Source organism: Gymnoscopelus microlampas, assembly GCF_963454915.1.
Source record: "Gymnoscopelus microlampas genome assembly, chromosome: 13".
Classification (NCBI taxonomy): Eukaryota; Metazoa; Chordata; class Actinopteri; order Myctophiformes; family Myctophidae; genus Gymnoscopelus; species Gymnoscopelus microlampas.
The window spans coordinates 39,533,803-39,558,611 of record NC_139950.1 but is presented as its reverse complement, the minus strand read 5'-3'; the positions used below and the strand labels follow the sequence as shown (position 1 = coordinate 39,558,611).

At 40.3% G+C, this 24,809-nt stretch overlaps 2 protein-coding genes across 3 annotated transcripts in view; both read right to left on the bottom strand.

Annotated features, from left to right (window-relative positions):
* The window catches only part of mertka (c-mer proto-oncogene tyrosine kinase a), a 412,118-nt gene that overhangs the window by 359,510 nt on the left and 27,799 nt on the right, over positions 1-24,809 (bottom strand). The gene's annotated exons all lie outside the window — the stretch shown is intronic.
* LOC311058258 (uncharacterized protein) lies at positions 13,355-22,958 on the bottom strand. 2 transcript variants are annotated; one of them, XM_084075637.1, is made up of 5 exons: positions 22,588-22,958; positions 21,287-21,390; positions 18,812-18,924; positions 18,151-18,308; positions 13,355-16,390 (listed from the first exon to the last, which is right to left on the bottom strand). In XM_084075637.1, the coding sequence occupies exons 1-5, from the start codon at positions 22,697-22,699 to the stop codon at positions 15,882-15,884; spliced, it is 996 nt and encodes a 331-aa protein (XP_083931763.1). In that variant the 5' UTR covers positions 22,700-22,958; the 3' UTR covers positions 13,355-15,881. The 2 variants fall into 2 exon arrangements, with proteins under 2 accessions (XP_083931763.1, XP_083931764.1); XM_084075638.1 differs by having other exon boundaries at positions 13,355-16,387.

Genomic DNA, 24,809 nt, shown 5'->3' with positions numbered 1-24,809 from the left:
TGTTCGACTGAAGTGAATTTTGCGCAAGCGAATACACATGTTTTTGTTGTTCTCTTGTCCTTAATAAACTGGTTTGGCATCAGCAGCCATGAGTGTGCCGTGACTCTTTGATGTTTTAAGAAATAAATGTTTGTTGTGGTCGGGTCATTGTGAAACATTTTCAAAAGTAGCCGAGTATACAAGCATTGTGAGAACCACACTTATAGATTGACCTTTTTTTGTACAAATGGAAGCAAATGGACCCTAATGCAGTGGTGGGGTCCAGGGACCCTCAGGGTTCCTTGAGGTGGTTGGGCAAATGGACACGTACAGGTCTGGAACTTTTGAGAGTGTACAAATGGAACCAAATGGACCCGTACGGGTCCATTTGGTTCCATTTGTACACTCTCAGAGTTATGAAAAGCCAATCTACACGCTCCAATCTACACGCTCACAACATGTTGAAGCACCCCATTTATTTTAAATGTATTTAGTGCAAATACTTTTGTAGCCCATGAGCTTGTAGATCTGCTATTTTTCAACCATTGTAGTACCTTTGGTACTTTAAGTATATTTTGATGCCAATACTTTTGTACTTTTACTCAAGTAACATTTTGAACACGGGACTTTTACTTGTAACCGAGTATTTTTATATCGTGGTATTGCTACTTTTACTTAAGTAAAATTTCTGAGTACTTCTTTCAGGGATTTCATCTTAAACAAGCTCAGTGCTTAATGAGTCTTCCAGTTTAGTAGACCTTGTATTGTGCGTTAGGGTTAATTATTTGAAAACTTTAGTTACTAGTTACTTTTAAGATATAAATTATTACATTATAAAACATACCTTAACCACTTTAGCCTTATTTTATACATAGTCTATTTGAAAATAGCCGATCTACAAGCTCACAACGCGTCGCAGCGCGACGCGTTGTGAGCTTGTAGATCTGCTATTTTCAAATATTTAGTACTTTTACTTTTGATACTTTAAAGGTAGGGTAAGTGATTTGCTTTGGTTAAAATAAGTGTTAAATAGCTCTATATTGTGATAGTACTCATTGCTATAGAGTATTGTTCAGTAAAAGGAGTCTCCTTGTCTCTCCACCTCTTTATTAAACAGAAAATGCATTTTTGTTTCAGTTTCAGTTTCATTTCAGATTTTATCCAATCAGGACAGAGAACTCAATCAGGATATAGATTAAACAAGTGAAATTGGAAGTGATGACACTAAGAAATGAGCAGACAAAATTGGAACTGGAACACTATAAAAATGAAGCTTAAAAATGGGTACTTTCTCCTGATTGGCTGAGATTTCGACACCTACCGGAAAATGTATTTTCTGTTTATTAAAGAGCTGGAGAGACAGGGAGACTCCTGTTACTTAACAAACACTATAGCAATGATTACTATCAGAATATAGTGCTTTAACCTTTTAACAAAATACGTTTTGTTTTAACCAAAAAATATCACTTACCCTACCTTTAAGTACATTCTGATGCCAATACTTTTGTACTTTTACTCAAGTAAATTTTGAATTCTGGACTTTTACTTGTAACAGAGTATTTTTTATTGCAGTATTGGTACTTTTACTTAAGTAAAGAATTTGATTTCTTTTTCCACCATTGCTTGTTATTGAGCATATAATCACCATCTGCCCCTTATATAGACCACCCTCGGAAGCCAGCCTCTTTGACCTAGGACCAGAGATGCGGGCATGGCTACACGACACAGAGTTGGACCTCTGACGTTACACGAAAGAAGAAGAATAACTTTTATGCTATCTTTCACTGTCGCATGTGCGACAGTAAAACGTGTCTGGGCGGAAACAATTGCTTGACAGTTTGGTTCCGCATCGACAGTTTCTCCACAATTTGAAAGCAAATGTGGGCATAATCATAAATATGATGATCCTAATATACAATTGAGAGTGGCGCGCATGCGCAACCGACACGGTACGTACGCCCGACCGTGTACCGTCTACTCTCATACTAGTCTCGCGTCACCAGACAACTATTCCACAATCTCTGAATGCTATATAGAGTCTGGAACTCCACTTCCCGAAAGCTGCTTAACGGAAGCTACTCAGACCGGAAAAACATTCGACCAATCACGACGCGGTGCCCGCGGACCTGTAGTCCCAGTGGAAACAGAACCGAGGCGGAAGCATAGGGAGTCATAGGTAGATTCATGTTATTTGTGCGAGGATTGTTTATCATTATATTCATATATGTATCATATATGATACATATATATATTTGTATATATATTCATACATATATCATATTTATATTATTTAACACTTTTTGTTTTGATTCCAGTCGGACTCCTTTGCGCCATTGCACAATGCTAAAACGGAAGTGGGTAGGGGAGGGGCTTCCGCTTTCCCCTTAAGCATTTTTAGAGCTTCCGAGTCCCAGACTGTATGCCGGAAACATTTGTAAATTGTGGGAGGCAACAGTCTGGTGACGCGAGACTACTCTCATACGGTCCTTTTCAACCCAAAAACAAGCCCCAAAAGAAGCGCGACCATCCGCTTACAATAAGCGGACATGGCAGTTGCCAGGTTCAGCGAGAGAGAGAAACAAGCAACCAGGTTAATGAAAACAAACCCCAAAGCCACGGCGTCCTCTAACATTAGTCAACCCAGTACAATGCTCGGTGCAGATAAACACTTGTTGAACCAAACAGTGCGTCAAATGAATGTCTATTTACTGCTAGTAAAACAGTCAAATTACAACAGCATCTCCTTCTAGCGTTAAACTCATGTTACTCTATAGAGTCAAAGCCACGTTGTTTGCCATTGTCTCAGTAAAGTCCACCAACATATAAAATATAATTGTTCTGTCTCCAGTACTATGTCTACTGGTCTTGTATGGTATTAATACAACCGTTTTTGTATGGATAGTTATATCACCACTTTTAAGAGCCTGCTCAGGGACTACAGATGAAAGCTAGCTTCTGGCTAACTCTGGTTCATTACACGGATGTGAAAACCAACATGTTGATTAATGTGCACTGTCCCTGGTAAATAAATAAACATGATAGCAATACTGTTGATAATGTAATCATTTACGTCACTGCCATGCGGAAGTTGTAGGCATACGTTTATAGCCGTTATAGCACTGGTTAGCCTAGCTGACTTGTTGATGTTTTTAACCCAGTTTCAGAGCAATCGTCGCTGCTTAAAGTTAGTTTTAGCAGATCTACAAGCTCAATTTTAACAGACAAGATATAGCAAATGTTGATTAAAAGCTGCATTCTGCGTTGTATAATGAATTGTTATGGACAGGTCGATTGTGACATAAGTTTATTTAAACAAACCATTACCCTGAGTCCTGGGGCATGAAACAAACGTAGCCTGACGTTTGCACTTAATTAATTTATGGCCCGTACATGTACATTAACGTTCAAATTTCAAATATAAAGTTCTTACCTCATGGCCACGGATGTGACAATTCTGTTCGAGCCCTCAGAAGTAACCGTATCTTCAGTATTGTTCAATAAAAAGCATTTTAATCCGATCAGTGGCCATTTTCTCAGCATGTCCGCCATATGCTTTCAACTGCATTACCCATCGGTTGGTAGGTGTACTGCACTCTGATACAGTGTGCCAACTATGAGAAAATGGCCACCGATCGGATTAAGATGCGTTTTTATTGAACAATACGGAAGATACGGCTACATCTGAGGGCCCGTACATAATTATAACATCCGTGGCCATGGGGTAAAAACTGCGTTTGAAATCTGAACGTTCATGTAGATGTATAGGGTCCAAAAAAGGCGGGGAAAAAATAATATAAAGTAATAAAGGCAGGAAAAAAGTATATATCAAGTAATATTACTCACCTCAGACAAAAGACGACGAAATGAAAGTAGATCAGTGATATATGAACTGAAATCAAGTAGAACAGTTTCCAGTAGTAATCTCTCATCGGACGGAGCGACGTAGCATCCGCTATAAATCTTGATAAGTGAAGACGAGCAGCCAAGAGCGCTGGATTTAAGGGGAGGGACAAAACAGCAAGGGCTGTGATTGGTCTGACAAGCAGACATGCGTACATGCGAGAGGGCACGACGCGAACACAACTTGAACAAACACGACAGAAGCCCCGCCCCCCCCCCCCCCCCCCCCACACACACACACACACACACACACACACACACACACACACACTATTACAAGCACGCACATGCGCACGAACCAAAAATAGATAAAATTGTTTTCAATGCAAACGTCATTTCACTAATTTAAAAGTTAAAGAGAAGAAGTTAGCGAAATATATAACAGCAATAATGGTAATAATAATAATAATAATAATAATAGACATACATTGTAATATTTATTTAACAATGAATATCAATGAATCAATTATATCAATACTGCAATTGTAGTCGTAGAAACACTCTGTTACAAGTACAAGTTCTGGTAATGAAAATTTACTTGAGTAAAAGTACAAAAGTATCGGTATCAAAATATACTTAAAGTACCAGAAGTAAAAGTAGTAATTAGGCAGAATGTCACATTTTAAGTTTTCAAATGCGTAAAATGTATACAAATCATTAGAAAATAGCAGATCTACAAGCTCATAAGTTCACAACGGGTCAGGGTACTAAAGTATAATTGGTGTCCAGCGTCAAGAACAGAAAAATCCATTTGTCTTTAAAAACTTTCCATATTTATGTTGAAAATATATCATGATTCTGGCCATTAATATAGCTTGTATATATGATTGTTGTGCAATTGACAGATTGTTGATAGTATTACATTCTTCTCAGTTAGTAAAGTATGTTTACTAATGGCAGTGGATATAAATGAATATATCAATCTATTATTTGAATAGCTTGAACGAACAACATGGTACGTATGTCTATACATATGAAACACAATGTTATACATAATACCAGGGATCTTCAACAGGGGGTCCGGGACCCCTAGGGGGTCCTCAGAGTTACTACAGGGGGTCCGCCAAATCTTTGTGTGATATGATTTTGCTTTTTTTATATTAACCACTTGAACCCTAGCATCCCTTTTCTGAGGAGAACTTTAGCCAAAAATAGCAGATCTACAAGCTCACAATGCCTCGCAGTGCGAGGCGTTGTGAGCTTGTAGATCGGCACCTGTTGTGAGCTTGTAGATCGGCTATTTTTGGCAAAGAGTTATAGGTGTAGAGGGAGAAAAGAGCAGCAAAAGTATATCTGAAACACCATTCTATACAATATAGAGGGGGTCCCTGCTTCATCTCTCTCTCTCAGCTAGGGGGTCCTTGGCCTGAAAACGTTGAAGACCCCTGCATTATACAATATATGCTGTACCACCCCCCAACGGGGGTCCCTGGCCTGAAAACGTTTAAGACCCCTATGACTGCCACATTTCTGTGCCCTTGTATTAGGTGTTACAGTGAATAATAAATCTACAGAATGAATATATGCTTTCAAAAAAGATGCACACCTTAAATGATTTGTCTCTCAATGATCAAGATATTTGAAACTTGTCCGCCATCTAATCATATCATGTAATCATCCAACTATATTACATCTATGGTCTTGTATAAGATCATCCTGAACATTCCTCAAAGCCCCTTTGTTTAACTCATCACCCTATATCGGTTACATTCATCCAACAGGTGGTATACCTAGTTTGTGTAATCTGAATCAGAACAGAAAGTCAAGACTAGTGTATAAATTATGTTAACACACATTGTTAGCAAACACAAACCTGAAAATAAGTATATTTAAAACCAAATCTTATCAGATGGGGGTCTGTGGACAAATACATGTTAATCTTTTGTCGAAGCAGAAGCAGTACTCCCTGTCATCGTCGAGAAGGTGAAGGTGGCAAACGAAGAAGACTACGTCCTCACACTCTATGGGAAATGAAATCACTGAGTCTGAAGGGACAGCAGTTAAATAAAGAATCTTTATTTATATTTCTAATTAAAGTTACAATTGTGTCCTTTCACCAGACTCCCATGAACTACCAAAACACAAAGTACAAAGTAACCAATAACGAAAATCATACCAAACATTAAAAACACTTACAATCAGCCCATCGTAACTGAAATAAAGAAAGTACAAATAGTCAAGGGAACCAATAAACTCTTGTGCTCTGCTGGGGTGCTGGGGGGAATAGCCGAGAGCTGGCTACAGCTCCTCTTTATAGTGTCAGGCTCTAATCACACATGAGCTGAGAAGGGGAGTGACAGGTGTCTAGCCAAGACCAGGTCAGCATAGACACTAGGACAAATAATCATTAGTGAACACATAAGCATAGAAAGACAGTAGACTGAGGTGTTAATATTTGGAATTAACATACGCTTTATCGAGAGTGAGAGCTACTGTGATACTTCTTAGCTGTTGAATTTGAATCACTCTGCTGGGACGTGCATGACAGATGTCAGTGAAGGCCTCACCCAAGTAATGCCATTTTTTTTAACTTTAGTAACTTTAACCTGGTTACTGTACTTAGGAAATATAATGTATAACAGAGAACAGGAAAACAGTTACTTTAATGCGTTAGTTTAATCCCATGTTTCTCACAGCAGCATAAAGTCTGTCAAGTGCATAAGTCTCACTTTGGTCTGGCCCTAGACAACATGATTCACTGCAGTGTAGACTACATATTGTCTTAGCTTGGCTTACTTAACTATTGTTTGTTTTACAGGTCAATCCTCATGTCATTTGTGCTCATATATGCATTGCTGAATGTTGTAATTAAAATGATCTGAAATTAGTGTCATTAGTAAATGAGCACCTTCTTAAATGTGCTATCTTGACTCTGCATTATTAGTTAAATCCGAAAAAATCACTAAGTGTGGAGGCCAAAATTGTTCCCCCAAAAACCTGTTAGGAGTACGTTTCAGGCAATTTAAAGTCGAGCTCTGGACTTAGTAAAAAAAAATTGTTTCGGTAGTGACACCATTGTGTCACTACCGAAACAACACCATTGTGTCACTACCGAAACAAAGTTAAATCCGAAAAAATCACTAAGTGTGGAGGCCAAAATTGTTCCCCCAAAAACCTGTTAGGAGTACGTTTCAGGCAATTTAAAGTCGAGCTCTGGACTTAGTAAAAAAAAAATCGTTTCGGTAGTGACACCATTGTGTCACTACCGAAACGAAGTTAAATCTAACAACGGGGCCAGGTAATGAAGAGAGAAAAAAGAAAGAAGCAATGATAAGTAATATGCACAATAAGCCATTGAAACATAGAATACTGAACTTGAGAGAAAGAAGACCATGCAATTAACATGAGGATTTTAAACCCTCACTAACCCTAACCTCAGTAAAACAACGCCTAAGCCTATCCTCAAGACACACTATGTGTTATCCGAATAATGCCAAATCATGATCACCTCAATACATTGTCGTGGACAGGGATCGAACCAGCAACCTACGGACTCCAAGACTGCCTTTCTTGTCATTGAGCTAGATATATGGCTCCCTGATAGTGTCTGTTGATATTTATAAGTATTTCCGTTCATTTTGAACCAGGCCTCTGTATCCCGAACTACTCTAGATCACTGGTTCACAAATCATTTACCAATAAAGGCATTTTTGTGTCTCCTCAGAACGAAAACTAGTGAAAGTAGCCGATCTACAAGCTCACAAAACGTTGCTACAGTATCTGAAAAGTTGTGAGGTTGTAGATCGGCTATTTTCAAAATGAAGTATATCATACATTAAAAGAGAGACAAAACTATAAGTAATATGCACAATAAGCCATAGAAGACTGAGCTTAAGGTCATGTTTTTTGCAATGCCACCTCTCACCGAGAGAGAGAGAGAGAGAGAGAGAGGGGGGGGAATAGATTGAAGAGAGATGGAAGCAGATTGGATTGATTGGACATCTCAACCTATTGCCATTAACAGGAATCGGACCCTCAATCTTCGGATTGACAGGCTGCAACACTACCTTTAGTGCTATAGCTTTGTCCAGGCTGAGGTTGTCTGTTGAAGATAAAAGTGAACCAGTGAAAGCAGCCGATCTACAAGCTCAGAAACACGTTGCTATCTGAAAAGTTTTGAGATTGTAGATCGGCTATTTTCAGAATGAAGTATGTCATACATTTTAAAAACATACCCTCTCAAATAAGCATTTCATGTTATCTTTATCAATTGCACATGTGTTCATTGATACAGTCTTGTTGTTTGCAATGCACTTTAAATGAAGTCTGCACCAAGTGAGGCTTGAACCGGCCACCTTGCTGTTGTGAGACATTCACTTAGGCGGGAAGCCATTGGACCAACAGACCTGATCTAGTGAAAACGGAGGTCAGACAGATGATACCATTTCACGCAAATAGCTGAAAAATCCTGGGTTTAAGTGTTTTTCAAACTGCTCAAAATTGCGGACAATCTAAGGGCGGAGCTTACTGGTAAAAGTGATACATGTGTTCCTCATGAGTCAAGGCACATGTGTAAGCAGGTTTAATGGCTGTTGGCCAAACGAGGCATGACTTTTGCCTGTTTAAAGTTTGCATTTTCAAAAAATTGCTATAGCGCCCCCCTTTGACCAATTGGAGTAAGATTGGTTTCAGTGATATTTGGAATGACCCTGTCCATTACTGCAAATTTCCAAAGAAATGTGAGACTGCATGTATGTGTTAGGGCCAGATGAATAATTGTCATAAAACTGCAATATTCAATGGCTCATTAAAGCTTCATTTTTTCACTTAGAAAAAATCCGCTTGCACCGTTTTGTCGGCATAGGTCCAAAGTTCATGTGCAGATTGCTCAAAAATCCCAGGAGGAGATTTTAACAGCTTTTCATATAATTCAAAATGGTGGGAGATCTAAAGGTCAGAGGTCAAAAGTCAGAGTGTGAAAGTTGTTCATCATGAGTAGATGCATGTGTGAATTGAAGTTTTATGGCTGTAGGTCAAATAGGGCATGAGTTGTACCTGTTCAAAGTTGGCATTTTCAATTGAGTGCTATAGCGCCACCTTTTGACGAAAGATTGTGAGAATTATTTCTTGATAGTTTTTCATGACCATCTACCATATAGCCGAGTTTCGTTAAAAGCGACAGCACGGTTCAGCCAGAACTGCGAAAAGTGGCAGAAGAAGAAGAAGAAGAAGAAGAAGAAGAAGAAGAAGAAGAAGAAGAAGAAGAAGAAGAAGAAGAAGAAGAAGAAGAAGAAGAAGAAGAAGAAGAAGAAGAAGAAGAAGAAGAAGAAGAAGAAGAAGAAGAGACAGAATAAAGCGAATAATAAAACAGGTCCAGAGCTGAGCTCTGGCCCCGTAAATATAGCTGCAAGCAGCGATAATACGGGGCCAGACATGGAAACTGGAGAGAGAGAGTAATGGAAACTGGAGAGAGAGAGAGGGAGAGAGAGCGAGAGAGAGAGAGAGAGAGAGAGAGAGAGAGAGGGAGGGAGGGGAGAGAGAGAGAGAGAGAGAGAGAGAGAGAGAGAGAGAGAGAGAGACATGGAAACTGGAGAGAGAGAGAGAGAGACATGGAAACTGGAGAGAGAGAGGGAGGGAAGGAGAGAGCGAGAGAGAGAGAGAGAGAGACATGGAAACTGGAGAGAGAGAGAGAGAGAGAGAGAGAGAGAGAGAGAGATGGAAACTGGAGAGAGAGAGAGAGAGATTTTGATTGTAAAAGTCCTTTATTACGCACTGCTGGGTAATACAGACCAAGAACATAGTCAAGCCCTCATACTTGACTTAAATACTTAGAAAGAAAAAGAAAAAAAAAGAAGAAATACAGAAATACAACCAGGCTCCAACCTCAGATTAAAAAGAGAAGAGCAGTTAATCAGTATCTTCCACTGTACACAACACTCCCCCTAATGCCCACTTTCTGCAGAAAGCCTCCAGATTGTCCACCACTTTATAGTATGAATGTTCTATCCTGAGGCGTGCTTTTAACAGTCCAGTCATTATGAGCACCGGGTCCACACAGCCCACATCCTGAGCCCGATTCCTACGGCTCAGCCAGATGGCCAACTTTGCAGTTGCAGACATAACATTTATCAGTGTGTGAACACCTTTTTTTGCCACTGAGTACTTTGGCCCGGAAATGAAAAGCTGAGAAGAGAAGACCTCCCCTAGCCCCGTAAACCAACCCCTCAGTAAGTCAAACACCCCTAATAACCTGGGACACTGAACAAATAAATGAAAAAGGGTTTCCGTCTGGGAACAGAAGAGACAACCCTCCCCTTGATTAGGATCAATGTGTGCCTTGTGTCTGTTCGTGGCTATCGCCCCATGTACTATCCTCCACTGGAGGTCAGCCGACCGCTTATCAACCGGTAGCTTGTACAGGCACCGCCAACAGCCTTTCGGGGAGGAGCCTGGACCAAAAAACTCGGTCCACCTCGACGCTTTCATTGCCTGCAGAGACTGACAGTGCCTCACCTTTACGCACAGGATGTACATTGCCTTCTTCTCCAAATCCTCACACAAGCCAAGCCTTGGAGTGGCGAATGATAGCAGACAGCCTTCCTCCTCCTGCAACTGCCCCACATTAGGAAGAACAGCCAGACTTGGGAAAACATAGTCCACATCGTCCTCCCACTGTTGTACTAGTGTACAGTTCTCCTAGAAAGGTCCTCAGGTGCTGTGGAAGGGACCCCTCAACCTCCTCAATGACCCGTCTCAGCAGCCTAGGCCTTATGTGCGCACCACCTGAGAAACACGTCACACTCGCGTTGAGCTGGTTCCGCCGTCTCCTGCTGAGATCCCCAGAGCTATTGAGAGTGTACAAGGCCTCATCAAGGGCTTCCAGACAGGACGCCTTGGACAAACAACAGTGAAGGATGCACTAAGGAATGGACTGGTGGCCACTGAAGTGTTGATGTGGTTCTATATTGGAGAGTGCATTGGCAAAGGAGGCCTTATTGGCTACGATGTCTGAGTATTGGACCGTTGATACTTTCTGCTGTACTCGACCATGAGGCTCCACTTCTCTCTCTCTCTCTCTCTGCGTTTTAATTTCAAATATGCCAGTCCTTACCAGATGTGTGGATTAGATTTACATTGGTGCAATTTAACTCGGGAATAATTGCATTCAACAAAACCCCATGAAAAAGAGAATCTAAAAAAGAAAAAAAGAAACGAAAACAAGTGAAGAAATAGATTATAAAATACAATCATTAATGAATGGTCTTTGTGGTTCCCTAAATAATTGGTGCAACAGGTGTGATCTATAGAGGTGGGTGATGTAAACGCATGCGAGGGGTCATGTTTGTTAAACACACAGATGATTGTCCTCCTTTCCTGCTGGTGGCCAGTGGCCACTATCTGGACATTGTATGCCCAACTTCACACACACACACACACACACACACACACACACACACACACACACACACACACACACACACACACACACACACACACACACACACACACACACACACACACACACACACACACACACACACACACACACACACACACACACACGTGTACCATGGGAACCAATGAACACCAATATTGTAAAAGTAAAAAAAATGGTTTCAACAAAACTAACAGTATTTCTGCCAAAAAATGGTCTCTGTGTGTGTTTGCAAAATTCACATACTGTACCTGTATATGTTTTATATTTCTTTGAAATGTCTAACATAATAACATTCATAATGGATGGAAGGCATTATGGCTCAGGCCTTGCCCAAATATGGAGACGTAGATAGCCTACAACGTAGCCTATCTACGTTTCCTATGATGTAGGCCCTACATCATAGATGTCTGACGTCATAGCCCGCCACGGGAGCCACATTCATTAACAAGACTCCATCCTGTTAATTAACTATTGACGCTACTTGGTAAGGTCTGCATTTGTATGTGACGTCACGTCATAGATGCCATAGCAACAGGCCTATAGGGCCCGACGAATAGGGAGTAATATAAACTGGAGAGATAACATTAAAGGAAAAAAACATTACCATGTACAAAATATCTGACATCCCAGCGATTCCCGGGTCGAGCTCAAACGGCGGTCCTAGCCTGGCTCAGCTCATGTCTGAACACAACCAGAATACTCAGGGAGCGGCAGGTGGCCATGGTTTAGGCCTGGACTCCTTGGGTGCTGCTCCTCCCTCCCTCTCCCTTTCACCTGGAACACTGGGGACTTTGAATATGTCCTCTGCATCTCCTCCAGTGCCTCCCCTCCTTGTTCCATTGAGTAGCCTGTCACCACCGGGCAACCCAAGAGGGACGCTATGTGACTCCACTCTGGCCCCTCCCACTCCTGTTTTCAGGGGTCTCGGCTCCGTCCTTCGGAGCAGTCGGTCGGTGGAGGTTGGGGCAGGAGACAGGGTCATGAAGACCACTGATGGATGCCCGTCGCTTGCTGATCTAATCCAGGAACACTCAAAGCAAAGCCCCACTCTCTATAGTTCCATGCCCAGTCCCCATAGCAGCATGACTTCTATAGTGTCACAGAATCCAGTGACACCGGTGCAAACGCTCTCACCGTCTCAGCTTGCCTCCCAGCATCAGAACAAGGATACACACATTCTCCCTCAATCACAGGTTACTGCGAGACCGGCACATACACATAAACACAGCACCGGGCTCCTACTAGGCCTAGACAGGCCACTTCTGTCTCAGCTGGCCGTGCAGCATCATTCCAAGCACCCTTCAGGTCCTTCTCAACCCCTAGCCACTCAAGCCCCAGCTCAAGCACTGAAACACCAAGAAACTACACCGTCTGGCCTTTCGGATTCACTCTCACTGTCTCGGTTGTCTTCTCAGAACCAAGTAAAAACTTCAGCCATCTCAAAGGATCCAGAATATTCCCTCAAGTCACTACTTTCACTAGCGAGCTCAGGTGGGGGTACAGTGAACAGGGCCCAAGATAAGGCACCTCCTCCTAAACCACTCCTGAACTCTAAACCCACTAGGCCGGGCCAGAACATCGATCTGAGAGAACCCATGGCCCAGTCGGCAGGTGCGTTTCCTCATAACCATGACAATGACCTCACCACACCACCACGCGCCTCACCATCTGTATTCGCTGTGACCTTGTCGCTCCGTGCCCCCAGCCAGGAGAAGAAAGGCAGGGAGAGGATGATGAAGGCCTTCCTCCTGTACAGCCCACCAGGGAGCCAGATGCTGGTCAAGAACGAAGAGCAGAGTCAGACCCCTCTCCAGCCCATCACACCATTCCACTTTGATTCACCCTCGCCTGACGACATCGTACGAGCCAATCAGAAAGATGCGCCTTTCACCAGGCACAGGAACCAGTGACCAGCTCTATTTTTCCCTTGTCCGGTCCGGGGACCACCATGGGTCTAAATGGACCTTTACAGGTCTGTAACTCTGAGAGTGTACAAATGAGATACGTTGAAAAGGACATGCACAGTAATCTCTCTCTTATGTGGTGCAGGATATCAAAACACACATCAAAGATAAAAAGCCTGTACACTGATCACCTCTGCACTGAGTTTATTAACAATTCATCAATATTTCGGTCGCAAGGACCTTCCTCAAGAACGTCATAGACTGGCCACATGAAGTCTGAGATCACATGGTAGCTACTTGTTTTCATTTGTTCCTTTTTGCTGAATTAAACCTGGCAGGAGAAATATGAAAATTCCTAAAATTGAAAACAACCGTAACAGGAATGCCCACCTCACCCACTCTTTTGAAATCATGTGCAACTTTTGACAATACCTCATAAATGTATATTTAAAATTCTTAATCCATTAAGACCGGGTAAGCATCTGTGTCATTTTTTGATTTCTTTGGCTATTCCAAAATAGCAGATCTATAAGCTCATAGTCGCGAGCACTATGAGCACCGAGTGCCACTTCTGCTATATCCTTTGTGAAAATGTGCGCAAATCTTTGAATATAGTGGTGCTCAAACCTTTCCTTTTCAAGGACCCCCAAAATTATGTTTTTGCCACGATTTGAGTTAAAATGGCTGTTTCAAAAAATATAGATATATTCAAAGATTTGGACAAATGTTCAAGATCAAAAAAGCGTGCCACGCTATGAGCTTGTATATCTGCTATTTTTAAAGAGCCAAATAAGTGTAAAGATAACTAGACCAGGAGACCTGGATGTGCCAGACCCCTAGTGGTTAAATACTCGAGGTGACGTCGAGGTGACGTCATGCCGACATCTGATTGGCTGGGTAGGAAAAGAGGAAAAAGGGACAGACCGACAAAGCCTCATGTAGGCCGACCCCTTGGGTCTGGCAATGATTATAACTAAAATCTAAAATGACACAGATGCGTTCCTGGATTGAATGGGTTAACGGCCCTACGTCACACCGCCAATCCAACTGATATTATATTAAGATCTCTGTATCTGTCAACCCTTTTGTTTCATACATGGAGATCGCTAATGTCATCAGTATATGCCCATGTATGGGCATGTTCCCTTTTATGCCCATACATGGAGATCGCTAATGTCATCAGTATATGCCCAAATTGCCCATGTATGGGCATGTCCCCTTTTATGCCCATACATGGAGATCGCTAATGTCATCAGTATATGCCCATGTATGGGCATGTCCCCTTTTATGCCCATACATGGAGATCGACTCTCACAATGTAATTAATAACTACTGATGATCCAGGTTCAAAGAGAATGTTTTAAATACAGATAATTGGCTTAGAAATTAAAAATCTCCATGAATTCAAGGCTTCATGGGGTGAGTAGAAAATAAGTAATATTTCATTCCTTTTAACTCATTTACTTTGAAAAAATCTCTGGCACTGGGACAACATAGCCAGAAATAATTCTGGCACTCGGTGAGTTAAAGTATTTCTATATCCATACTTTTATGTCCAAACTGTCCAAAAAAAGAAGGGGGGAAAAAGAAGTATCATTAGTAACAACCTCTTGTTAATACTTGCCATTGGTTCAATATTTATAAAACACAGAGATAAATACAAAAAAAGCCGATCTACAGGCTCACCACATGTCGCCATGTGGCACGTGGTGAGCTTGTAGATTGGCTATTTGAGCGATTAAGTAGGGCATTCATTTACAAAATATATAATATATATATATATATACATTTGATAAATGAAAAGTACATAACATTTGTAGAGAGTAAGAAAGATTTGGTCTCTGATAACAGGGTTTCCATAGACCCCCACAGGGGTCCTTGAGGGAGTTCCAAAGGGGTCCCCAGCTAAACTAGTTAATAAAGCATTAAAATCATTTTCAACCACTTTGAACTCTATAAACATCGGCTCTTTGAAAATAGCAGATCTACAAGCCTGTAGATCTGCTATTTAAGAATACAAATCTTGGAAAGCCGACCATTACAATGATCATAGAAGTTGTAATAAAATAAAATAAATAAAAACGTTTACAGATGAATTGTAAAAGTTTACATTTACTAAAAAAGAAGGCCAATAAATAAAATAAATAGAGAGATGTAACAGACAACTAATAAATATTATTGCCTTTGCTTCAATATCTAGATCAGTGATTCCCAAACCCATTTTTTGGGTCGCGGACCCATTTTCAAGGGTCGCAAAAAAATATGCCTTTATTTTTTGATTCCTAAATATAATTGTGTTTAATATATAGTAGTTCAAAATGTAAAAAGAAAATATGTTCATAAATTATAAACAAATTCAAACATTCTAAAGAATATCATGAATTCTTGATTTTCATAAATCAAACAAACAATTACTGAGGACTACACTGTCTCTATGCATGTGATGTATGTGTTTACTGTAAGTCGCTCTGGATAAAGAGCGTCTGCTAAATGCCTAAATTGTCTAAACAAATTACATAAATTAGAAAATATTAAAACTGAAATAGTGAAAAGAGCCAAGCTGGTAGATTGGCTATTTTCCACTAATTTGGGTCCTGGGGACACATATACATTTCTCTTTTGTGTCTCGAGCTAAAAACTTTTGGGAACCACTGATCTAGATAGACCATGTCACAGTCACACTCCGGGAGGTTTGTTCTTTGACCCAGATGGCTTGCCGGTTATTTCACAACAAAAGCTTTCTCTCCTGTGTGCGTCCTCATGTGTGTCTTCAGGTGTGCATTCAGACCAAAGCATTTGCCACAAACCATACAGCTAAAAGGCCTCTCACCAGTGTGAGTTATCATGTGCCTCTTCATCGTTTCGTTACGATTAAACCTCTTACCGCACACCGGACAACTGAAGGGTTTTTCCCCCGTGTGAGTCCCTATGTGTCTCTTCAAGACGGTTTTCCCGCCAAAGCATTTGCCGCAAATCGCACAACTAAAGGGTTTCTCCCCCGTGTGGGTCCTCATGTGCCTCTTCAAGTCACTTTTGCCGCTGTATCTTTTGTCACAAACTGTACAACTAAAGGGTTTTTCAGCCACAGCGGGACTCCTCATGAATGGAGCTTGCTGTGAGAATTCCGAGTCTTGGGGTGGCTTGTTGCTCACACACCATCTTTGTCCTTCCACGTTTTGTGTCCTGTTGTCGTATGATTTCGTCAGGTCCAGTGTTGGGCTCCTTACTCCTTAAAAAAGTATGTCATATATTACTCGTTACTTGTTACTATTTTAAAAAGTAGTATTACTTTACTTATAACTACCTGCCAATAGGAACTCATTATGTTACTTTTCTGTCACTTTGGTTCCCCGCCCTTATAATACTGTCTTAGACATTATGTACATTTTAAACAATAGGATACTGCGAAATTCGGGAGTCAAATATAATTTGAATATGAACTCAATTTGAATGTTGAAATTGCCAATGTTCTTTTTATTTGTTCCTCCATAAATGTACTCGTAAGTCGTAACACATCTAATGATGACTCACTTCCTGACCTAGCGATATAAAAACAAATGCAAAAAAACAAATTATCGCATCACGCATGATCAACAGTTTGAGTGCATGCACGCATACTGCACACTGGCAAGCAATGCGTCTGTGTTGTTCACGCTCGGCCGCACGCCTGTGTGTGTGTGTGCGTGTGTGTGTGTGCTCTAAAGCAATGAGTACTATCAGAATATAGAGCTATTTAACAGTTATTTTGACCCTTTTGAGGAAAACTGACAGCACTATTAGGATACCAGCAGGTAAACAATGAACCTAGAATCTGTCTAAATAAAATGCTATCTAAATAACATTGTAACCGTTTGGTCAAGAAAAGCAAGCCTAAGTAACAGAAACATGAGAGCAAATGACCAGAGGTCTGTCTGCATGGTCGTCATTAGGGTGGGAATTCTTTAGGATTTTAACAACTCCCTCTTAACAGACAGATTCTCTAACAGGTCTGTAACTCTTGAGTGTATAAATGGAACCCAATAGATAGGTTTCCGCGCGACGTCATCACAGAGCAGAATGCGCAATCTGCGCATGCCCGGGGTAGAACGAACCCGGAAGCGCCCTTCACTCTGTTGTTGTGTTCGGGAGTTAGATAGGCATAATGCTGCTATTATAGGCATAATAGGCATAATGCTTTTTATACAAATAAAAGACGAACAGATCCAATTTCCGACAAATCATTTTGATTGAGTAAAAGATATTACAAACTGCATAATTGAATCTACTTTCATTAAACCCGGTGAAGACCATTTCTTTTATGAATGTAGATTTGACCAGAGCTGCTGCGGGTAATAGCGCCCTCTATAGGCTCACCCCTCCACTGCGCGCGCATATCCTCTCATGTTTACAAACAGGAAACCCGTCTATAGACCCTTTATAGGTCTGTTTCTATTTGTACACACTCTTATTATTAGTTATGGTGGTCCTTGAAATTAAATCATTTAACCCATTTAGACCCGGAAAGCATCTGACTTGTGTCATTTTTAGAATAGCAGATATACAAGCTCATGCCGCGCTATGAGCTTGTAGATCTGCAAAAAAAAAAAAAATTGTGAAGATTCGTGGAAATCTTTGAATATATATATATTTTCAAGAGAACATTTGTAACTCAAATCTTGCTTCTGGGGATCCCTGGAACAAAATATTTTACAAATGTTAAACAACATATATTCAAAGATTTGCACACATGTTAACAATGTTTTTCAAAGATAGCAGATCTACAAGCTCATAGCACGGCACTCGGTGCCGCGCTATGAGCTTGCATATCTTCTATTTTTAGTAACCAAAGAAATCTTAAAATGAGTGAAGTTCCACATAACCAGCTCTGACAAGTGTGATAAAAAACAGTTCCGGGAAAACGGTTCCAAATGTGATGGAACCGATACCGGTTCCTCAATGTTGGGTTCGGTTCCCAACCCTAGTCGCCATTATTATGTAGGTCAGTCTTACCAGCAGTGTTTGGGTTAAAAGTGGACTGGGTTGTCGTAAGGTCCTCAATGGCTTCAGGGTCAGACTGACCACACAGCGGAGATGTTCCACAGTCCTCCTCCTCATCGGCAACGCTTTCCATGTACTGAGATGAGGTGCTGGCCACAGCCTCTGTCTCTCTGCTCTCCACACAGACAGACAGACAGACAGACAGACAGACACATTGAGTTGAGGCACTGGTGACAGGTTCTGTCTCTCTGCTTTCAACAATCGAGAAGGTTTTTATTTGTCACTAGTCATCAGGGTTACAATGGTTCACTAAAACTAGAAAAACCTTTTGGGTAACAGAAATAAAAATATAAATGAGGCATTACAAAAACAAAATCCGATACTGTACTGTGTGTTTAGTATAAACGATATAAGAACTAATTAAAATGGTAGAGAAAATGTCCTTAGTTTGGGTGTTTACGTCAATAATTCATACATAAGCTTGAAAAAATGGGACATTCTGTATAATGAGTACTTTACTTTTGGTACTTCAAGTACATTTTGAAGCCATTACTATACATATATATATATATATATATATATATATATATATATATATATATATATATATATATATATATATATATATATATATATATATATAAATAAATAAAACAAGCTTAATGCAACATACCTTATATGTATATATTTATGATTTCCATCATCATCATCATCACGTTTCACTGCTGGTGAGGTCATCGTCGGCCAATCAGCCTCCTCTGGTCCTTGCAGTAGTTCCTCGTCTTCCTGCAGTTGTCACCATCATCACATTTTACTGGACCATTCATTGTCACACAAATAATTGCGATTGCAATTTAATTGCGCTTTTGGCATTGAACATTGGAACACAATATGAATACAAAATGACATTTCTGTTTAGCTTTTAGGCTTTGTAAACAAACGTTGCACAACAGGGCAGATGTGACAAATTACTTAAATATACAAAGACATATGACTGACATATTTAATGACTTTATACTTTGAAAAATGTAAAGAATATTTGAAAATGTGTGAAAGATTTTCAATGTGGAAACGAAAATGCAAAAATAATTGCGTTTATCTCAAATAATTGAGATTAGGCGATTATGTAATTACTAGAGCATTGGTTCTCAAAGTGGGGTCCGGGGGCCCCCACGGGTCCTTGGGGGGGTTCCAGGGGGTACCCAGCTAAATGTGTTAATATAGCATCACAATACTTAACCACTTTAACCTTTTTTAACCTTTATTGAAAAATAGCAGATCGACAAGCTCATAGCGTGGCACTGAGTGCCCGCTATGAGCTTGTAGATCTGCTATTTTTGAAAAATCATGGAAATGTGTGCAAACCTTTGAATATATATAAACCGCTCACAAAATGTAAGGAAACTTGAATTTGGGCCATTATATCTCCCCTTTACTAATATCAATCAGTAAAGTGTTATATATCATATTTTTATCGGTGATTAGTCACCTTTACAACGAGGTACAGCTTGTAAGCATCAGGTATTCATGGAATGAGCAACACAGGCAAACGTGTGGGTAGCGCCGAGCAAAAATGTGCCAAAATCACCCAATATGCTTTTGCTGGTAATCGCTCTTGTTTTGAGCAACCTGCCAGCACACACCTGCTGAGAGGTGGGTTCTGCAACTTTGCGTTCTGCAACATGGGTTCTGCAACTTTGTTGAGTTTGTGTATGCTCCAAGCAGCAACACTGCCCCCATAGAAAGATGCCACATTTGTCCCTTCAGGATAAGGCCTGTGGTGCAATAGGGCAAGTGAAGCTGGTGTTCCGTTACGCAGATTACGCATTATTTGGTCTTAGCCCTGGTACCATTTGCAGGCAGGTGTGTGCCAGTCAAAGGTGTGTGACTGGCACCTGAGCATGGGCCCTGCAACTTTGACACTGTCTTTGGTACCGTTGTGCATATCTTGCCTGTAAATCTATGGTTCCTCAGTGAAGCAAGGGGTCTGGGTTGTTGTCTTCCTTGTTGACTTAACCAGTCTCACAGAACTTGGTCCTAAGTTTGGAAATGGTACCAGGGCTAACACCAAATAATGCTGTCACTCTGCATAACGGAACACCAGCTTCACTTGCCCTGTTGCACGGGCCTTATCCTGACAAAAGTGGCATCTTTCCATGGGGACAGTGTTGCTGCTTGGAGCATACACAAACTCAACAAAGTTGCAGAACCCATGTGCAGGTGCCAGTCACTCACCTGTGAGGCAGTCACACACCTGTGACTGGCACACACCTGAAGCCCATTGAATGTCATGAATGTCACGACATTGAATGTCAGCAGAAAAGTCTAACAGGCCATTTTGGCACATTTTTGCTCGGCGCTACCCACACGTTTGCCTGTGTTGCTCATTCCATGAATGCCCGATGCTTACAACCTCGTTACCTCGTTGTAAAGGTGACTAATCACAGATAAAAATGATATATAACACTTTACTGATTGATATTAGTAAAGGGGAGATATAATGGCCCAAATTCAAGTTTCCTTACATTTTGTGAGCGGTTTATATATTTTAAAGCGAACATTTGTAACTCAAATCTTTGCTTCTGGGGGTCCCTAGAACAAACAAAATATTTTCAGATGGGGGTCTGTACTAGATGTCACATCTAGGGTCACACCTATTCGCTTTTCAACCAAGTGTGTCCTCATTTTCCTTCTGATGTTGTGTTAATATAGCATCACAGCACGTCACTTCCATTCAGGAGAGAGTACCCATTTATCAGCTTCATTTTTATAGTGTTCCAGTTCCAATTTTGTCTGCTCATTTCTTTGTGTCAACATTTCCAATTTCACTTGTTTAATCTTGTGTAAGTTCTCTATCCTGATTGGATACAATTGGTACCCCGGCCTGAAAATGCATTTTCTGTTTAATAAAGAGCTGGAGAGACATGGAGACTCCTGTTACCGAACAAGCACTCTATAGCAAAGATTACTATCAGAATATAGAGCTATTTAACGCTGTTACTGAATAAACACTCTATAGCAATGATTACTATTACACAATATTTATAGAGCTATTTAACACTTATTTTAACCAAAGAAAATCACTTACCCTACCTTTAAGAGGGAACCGTTAAAAGGTTCAGAATCTTTTATATTCAAAGGTTCCTACCTGTTCTTCTTTGATGGGTGGAGGGTCTGGTTCCTCATGGAGCAGACTGGAGCTTCTGTGTTGATGTTCAGCAGAAAGCTGATCTTCACACACTGGGAAAAAGTCTAGAAGAATAGAAAATGACATTTATTAACATGTATCAATAACCAAAGGTGTTTCTCTTCCTGTTATGTATCCGACTGTAGGCTACTTCTAATGCCCTGGATCTGGATCTGTAACTGCTGTGCTGTCTTTGCCGCCCGCTATGTCCATCCATCCATCCATCAATCATTAGGCCCGTCATAATTATTACATAATTGTCTAACCACAATTATTTGAGATAATCGTAAATTATTTTGCATAATCCTCATAATCGTTTCCATGTTGAAAGATTTTCATACATTTTCAAATATAAAAAAAGCAAAAATAGCTGATCTATAAGCTTAGAACTAGTCACGAAGTAACGCGTTGTAAGCTTGTAGATCAGCTATTTCCCACAAAAAAATGAGCGGAAAATGATTACATTTATAATTCATTTGTAGACTTAATTTATTTGTCATATATGCCCAGTGCAATTTTTGATTACGAAGGCTAAATGGCAAACAGAAATGTATTTTGTATTCATATGTTCCAATGATCAATGCCAAAAACACAATTAAATCATTGTATTGATTTATTGATGTACTTTATTTAGTAAGACATGAGAACAACAGTACATGGAAGTACAAATTCACAATACAAGGTCTACTAAACTGGAAGACTCATAAAGCACTGAGCTTGTTTAAGATGAGATCCCCATGCACACAAATCATGATGAATGATGTATGACAATTGAATTAATCATCAACTTAGGCCTAAATGTTGTAATCGATTCGTGACAACCCTATCCATCATTTACTTACAACTAGTTCCTACCCAGAGATTGCAAGAAATAATAATGGCTGAGTCATCGTTTGAAAGCATTTATGGAGCAACTAACATATAAAATAACATAATGTAATGTAATGTACCGTACCAGGGTGTTGCTGGTATAGTTCCATAGGGTTTAGGGTTAACTAAACGTATATATACTAACAATATGTAATGTGTAATATAATGTATTATCCATTCTAATATTCGAATATAAGGTATCATAAATACTAACACCCTGGTACATTATAATGTAATGTACCGTACCAGGGTGTTGGTGGTATGGTTCCATAGGGTTTAGGGTTAACTTATAAATACTAATAATATGTAATATAATGTATTATACATTCTAATATTATAATATATAATATAAGGTATCATAAATAGTAATAATGTAATGTAATGTACCGTACCAGGGTGTTGGTGGTATAGTTCCAGGGTTCTGATGAAAAAAGTAAAGATATCCTCCGCTGCGGAGCTCAGTCTCTCATTGACGAACAACCGCAACGTCTCCACGTCACACATTTTACTCTGGATACAAAGTAACCAATGGATAAACTAAAGTAACAAAGTATCGGCTTGTTGCTTTTTCACCAGATCACAGATGCAGTGTGTTCTGAAGCTCGGCCATAAAAAAACCGTTTGAGTTGTGTTATTATTTTTCTATAATTATAACACTTGTAAGACTTAAATAATTAATACATTAACGGTTATTTATCTACTTATTTACTTTTATAAACTTAGTTTTTGTTTATTTCCCTCGCCGCTTGGTTTTCTATCCGAAGCTCCATGTAAACAAACAATGCAAGAAACACTTCCGGTTCCGTGTCGACGTACGACGTTCTTCTTCTTCTTGGCGGTTGGCAACCAACAAAGGTGCATTACCGCCGCCAACTGGACTGGAGTGTGGAACTAGAGATCGAGATGTACAGCAAACCAATACAATAAAACTATATTCTATTAGAGTCTAATAGAATATGGTTTTATTTTATTGGTCTAACAATTAGACGTACGACGTTCGTTTCCGCGCAATTCAGGTAAAGCAAATTCAGGTTGTCAAACAGTGGGACGGGGAGTCGGGGAGCGGGGACTATGTTTGGGTCGCAGGCCCATTTTTATGGGTCGTTTCCTATATCTAGTTTTTAATTATTATCATTCCAAAATATTTTAGAAAATGTCCACCAAATTTCACGAATTAGAAACAAATTCAAATATTTTCATAAATAAAAATAAAACAAATTGAAAGACATTCCATAAATAAGAAGTAACTTTTAACTAGAGAAACAACACAGCTTTCACCAATGGAATTGCATTACAGAACGTACATATTGTTACATTTTATGGGTTTATTTCGTCATAGCGCAACATATGGTGAAGTATAACCACCGATCTTGTGAAAAATGAAAACGGGGCCGCCAAATATTCTAAACTTTCCACGATTCTGCCAATAATCATATTCTTTGAGACACACATCCGAGTTTTTGCCGGGTCAAACAAGGGAATCACGTGATGTTGATCCCCTTCCCCTATTCGCTCGCTCATACTAGGACATGACGTCTGTGTAGGCAGAAGAATAGCTCTGAATTTGTATGTGACGTCATAGATGCCATAGCAACAGGCCTAAGGCCTGACACATAGGGAGAAATATAAACTGGAGAGATATCATTAAAGGCCAGATCACACCAATGCAACTCCTTGCAGCAACTTGCAATCATATGCCCAATGGCGGTTGCAAGGAGTTGCATTGGTGAGGTCTGGCCTTAAAGGAGAAACTATTACCATGCATGCATGTACAAAACATGACATCCCAGCGATTACTGTGTCAAGCTCAAAAGGTAGTCCTAGCCTGACTCAGCTCATGTCTGAACAACTTAAGCCATCTCAAAAGGTCCAGAATATTCCCTCAGCTCACTCCTTTCACCAGGGAGCTCAGGTGGGGGTACAGTGTCAACTTTCAAAGTGAACAGGGCCCAAGATAAGGCACCTCCTCCTAAACCACTCAGCCTGAACTCCAAACCCACTAGGGCCTAGTGGGTTTGGAGAACATCGATCTGAGAGCCAATCTAGCCAATCACACCATTCCACTTTGATTCACCCTCGCCCGACGACATTGTAAGAGCCAATCAGAAAGAGGCTTTCACCAGGCACAGGAACCACTAGCACTATTTCTCTCTCAACGTCCAGTCCGGGGACCACCATGGGTCTACTCTAAATGGACCTTTACGGGTCTGTAACTCTGAGTGTACAAATGAGATACGTTGAAAACGACATGCACACTAATCCGATTTCTCTTCTGTGGTGCAGGATATCAAAACACACATAAAAGAAAAACATTCTGCACTGAGTTTATTAGCAATTCATCAATATTTCGGTCGCAAGGACCTTCCTCAAGAACGTCATAGACTGGCCACATGAAGTCTGAATCACATGGTAGCTACTTGTTTTCATTTGCTCTATTTTTGCTGAATTAAACCCGGTGTTTGTTGCACCATGGCAGGAGAAATATGAAAATTCCTTCCTCAAAGTGCAAAATAAAAACAACCTCAACACTGTACAGTAAGTTATGAATATTGGGAGGAGGAATGCCCACCTCACCCAGTCTTTTGAAATATAGTCAATATACAGTAAATCATGT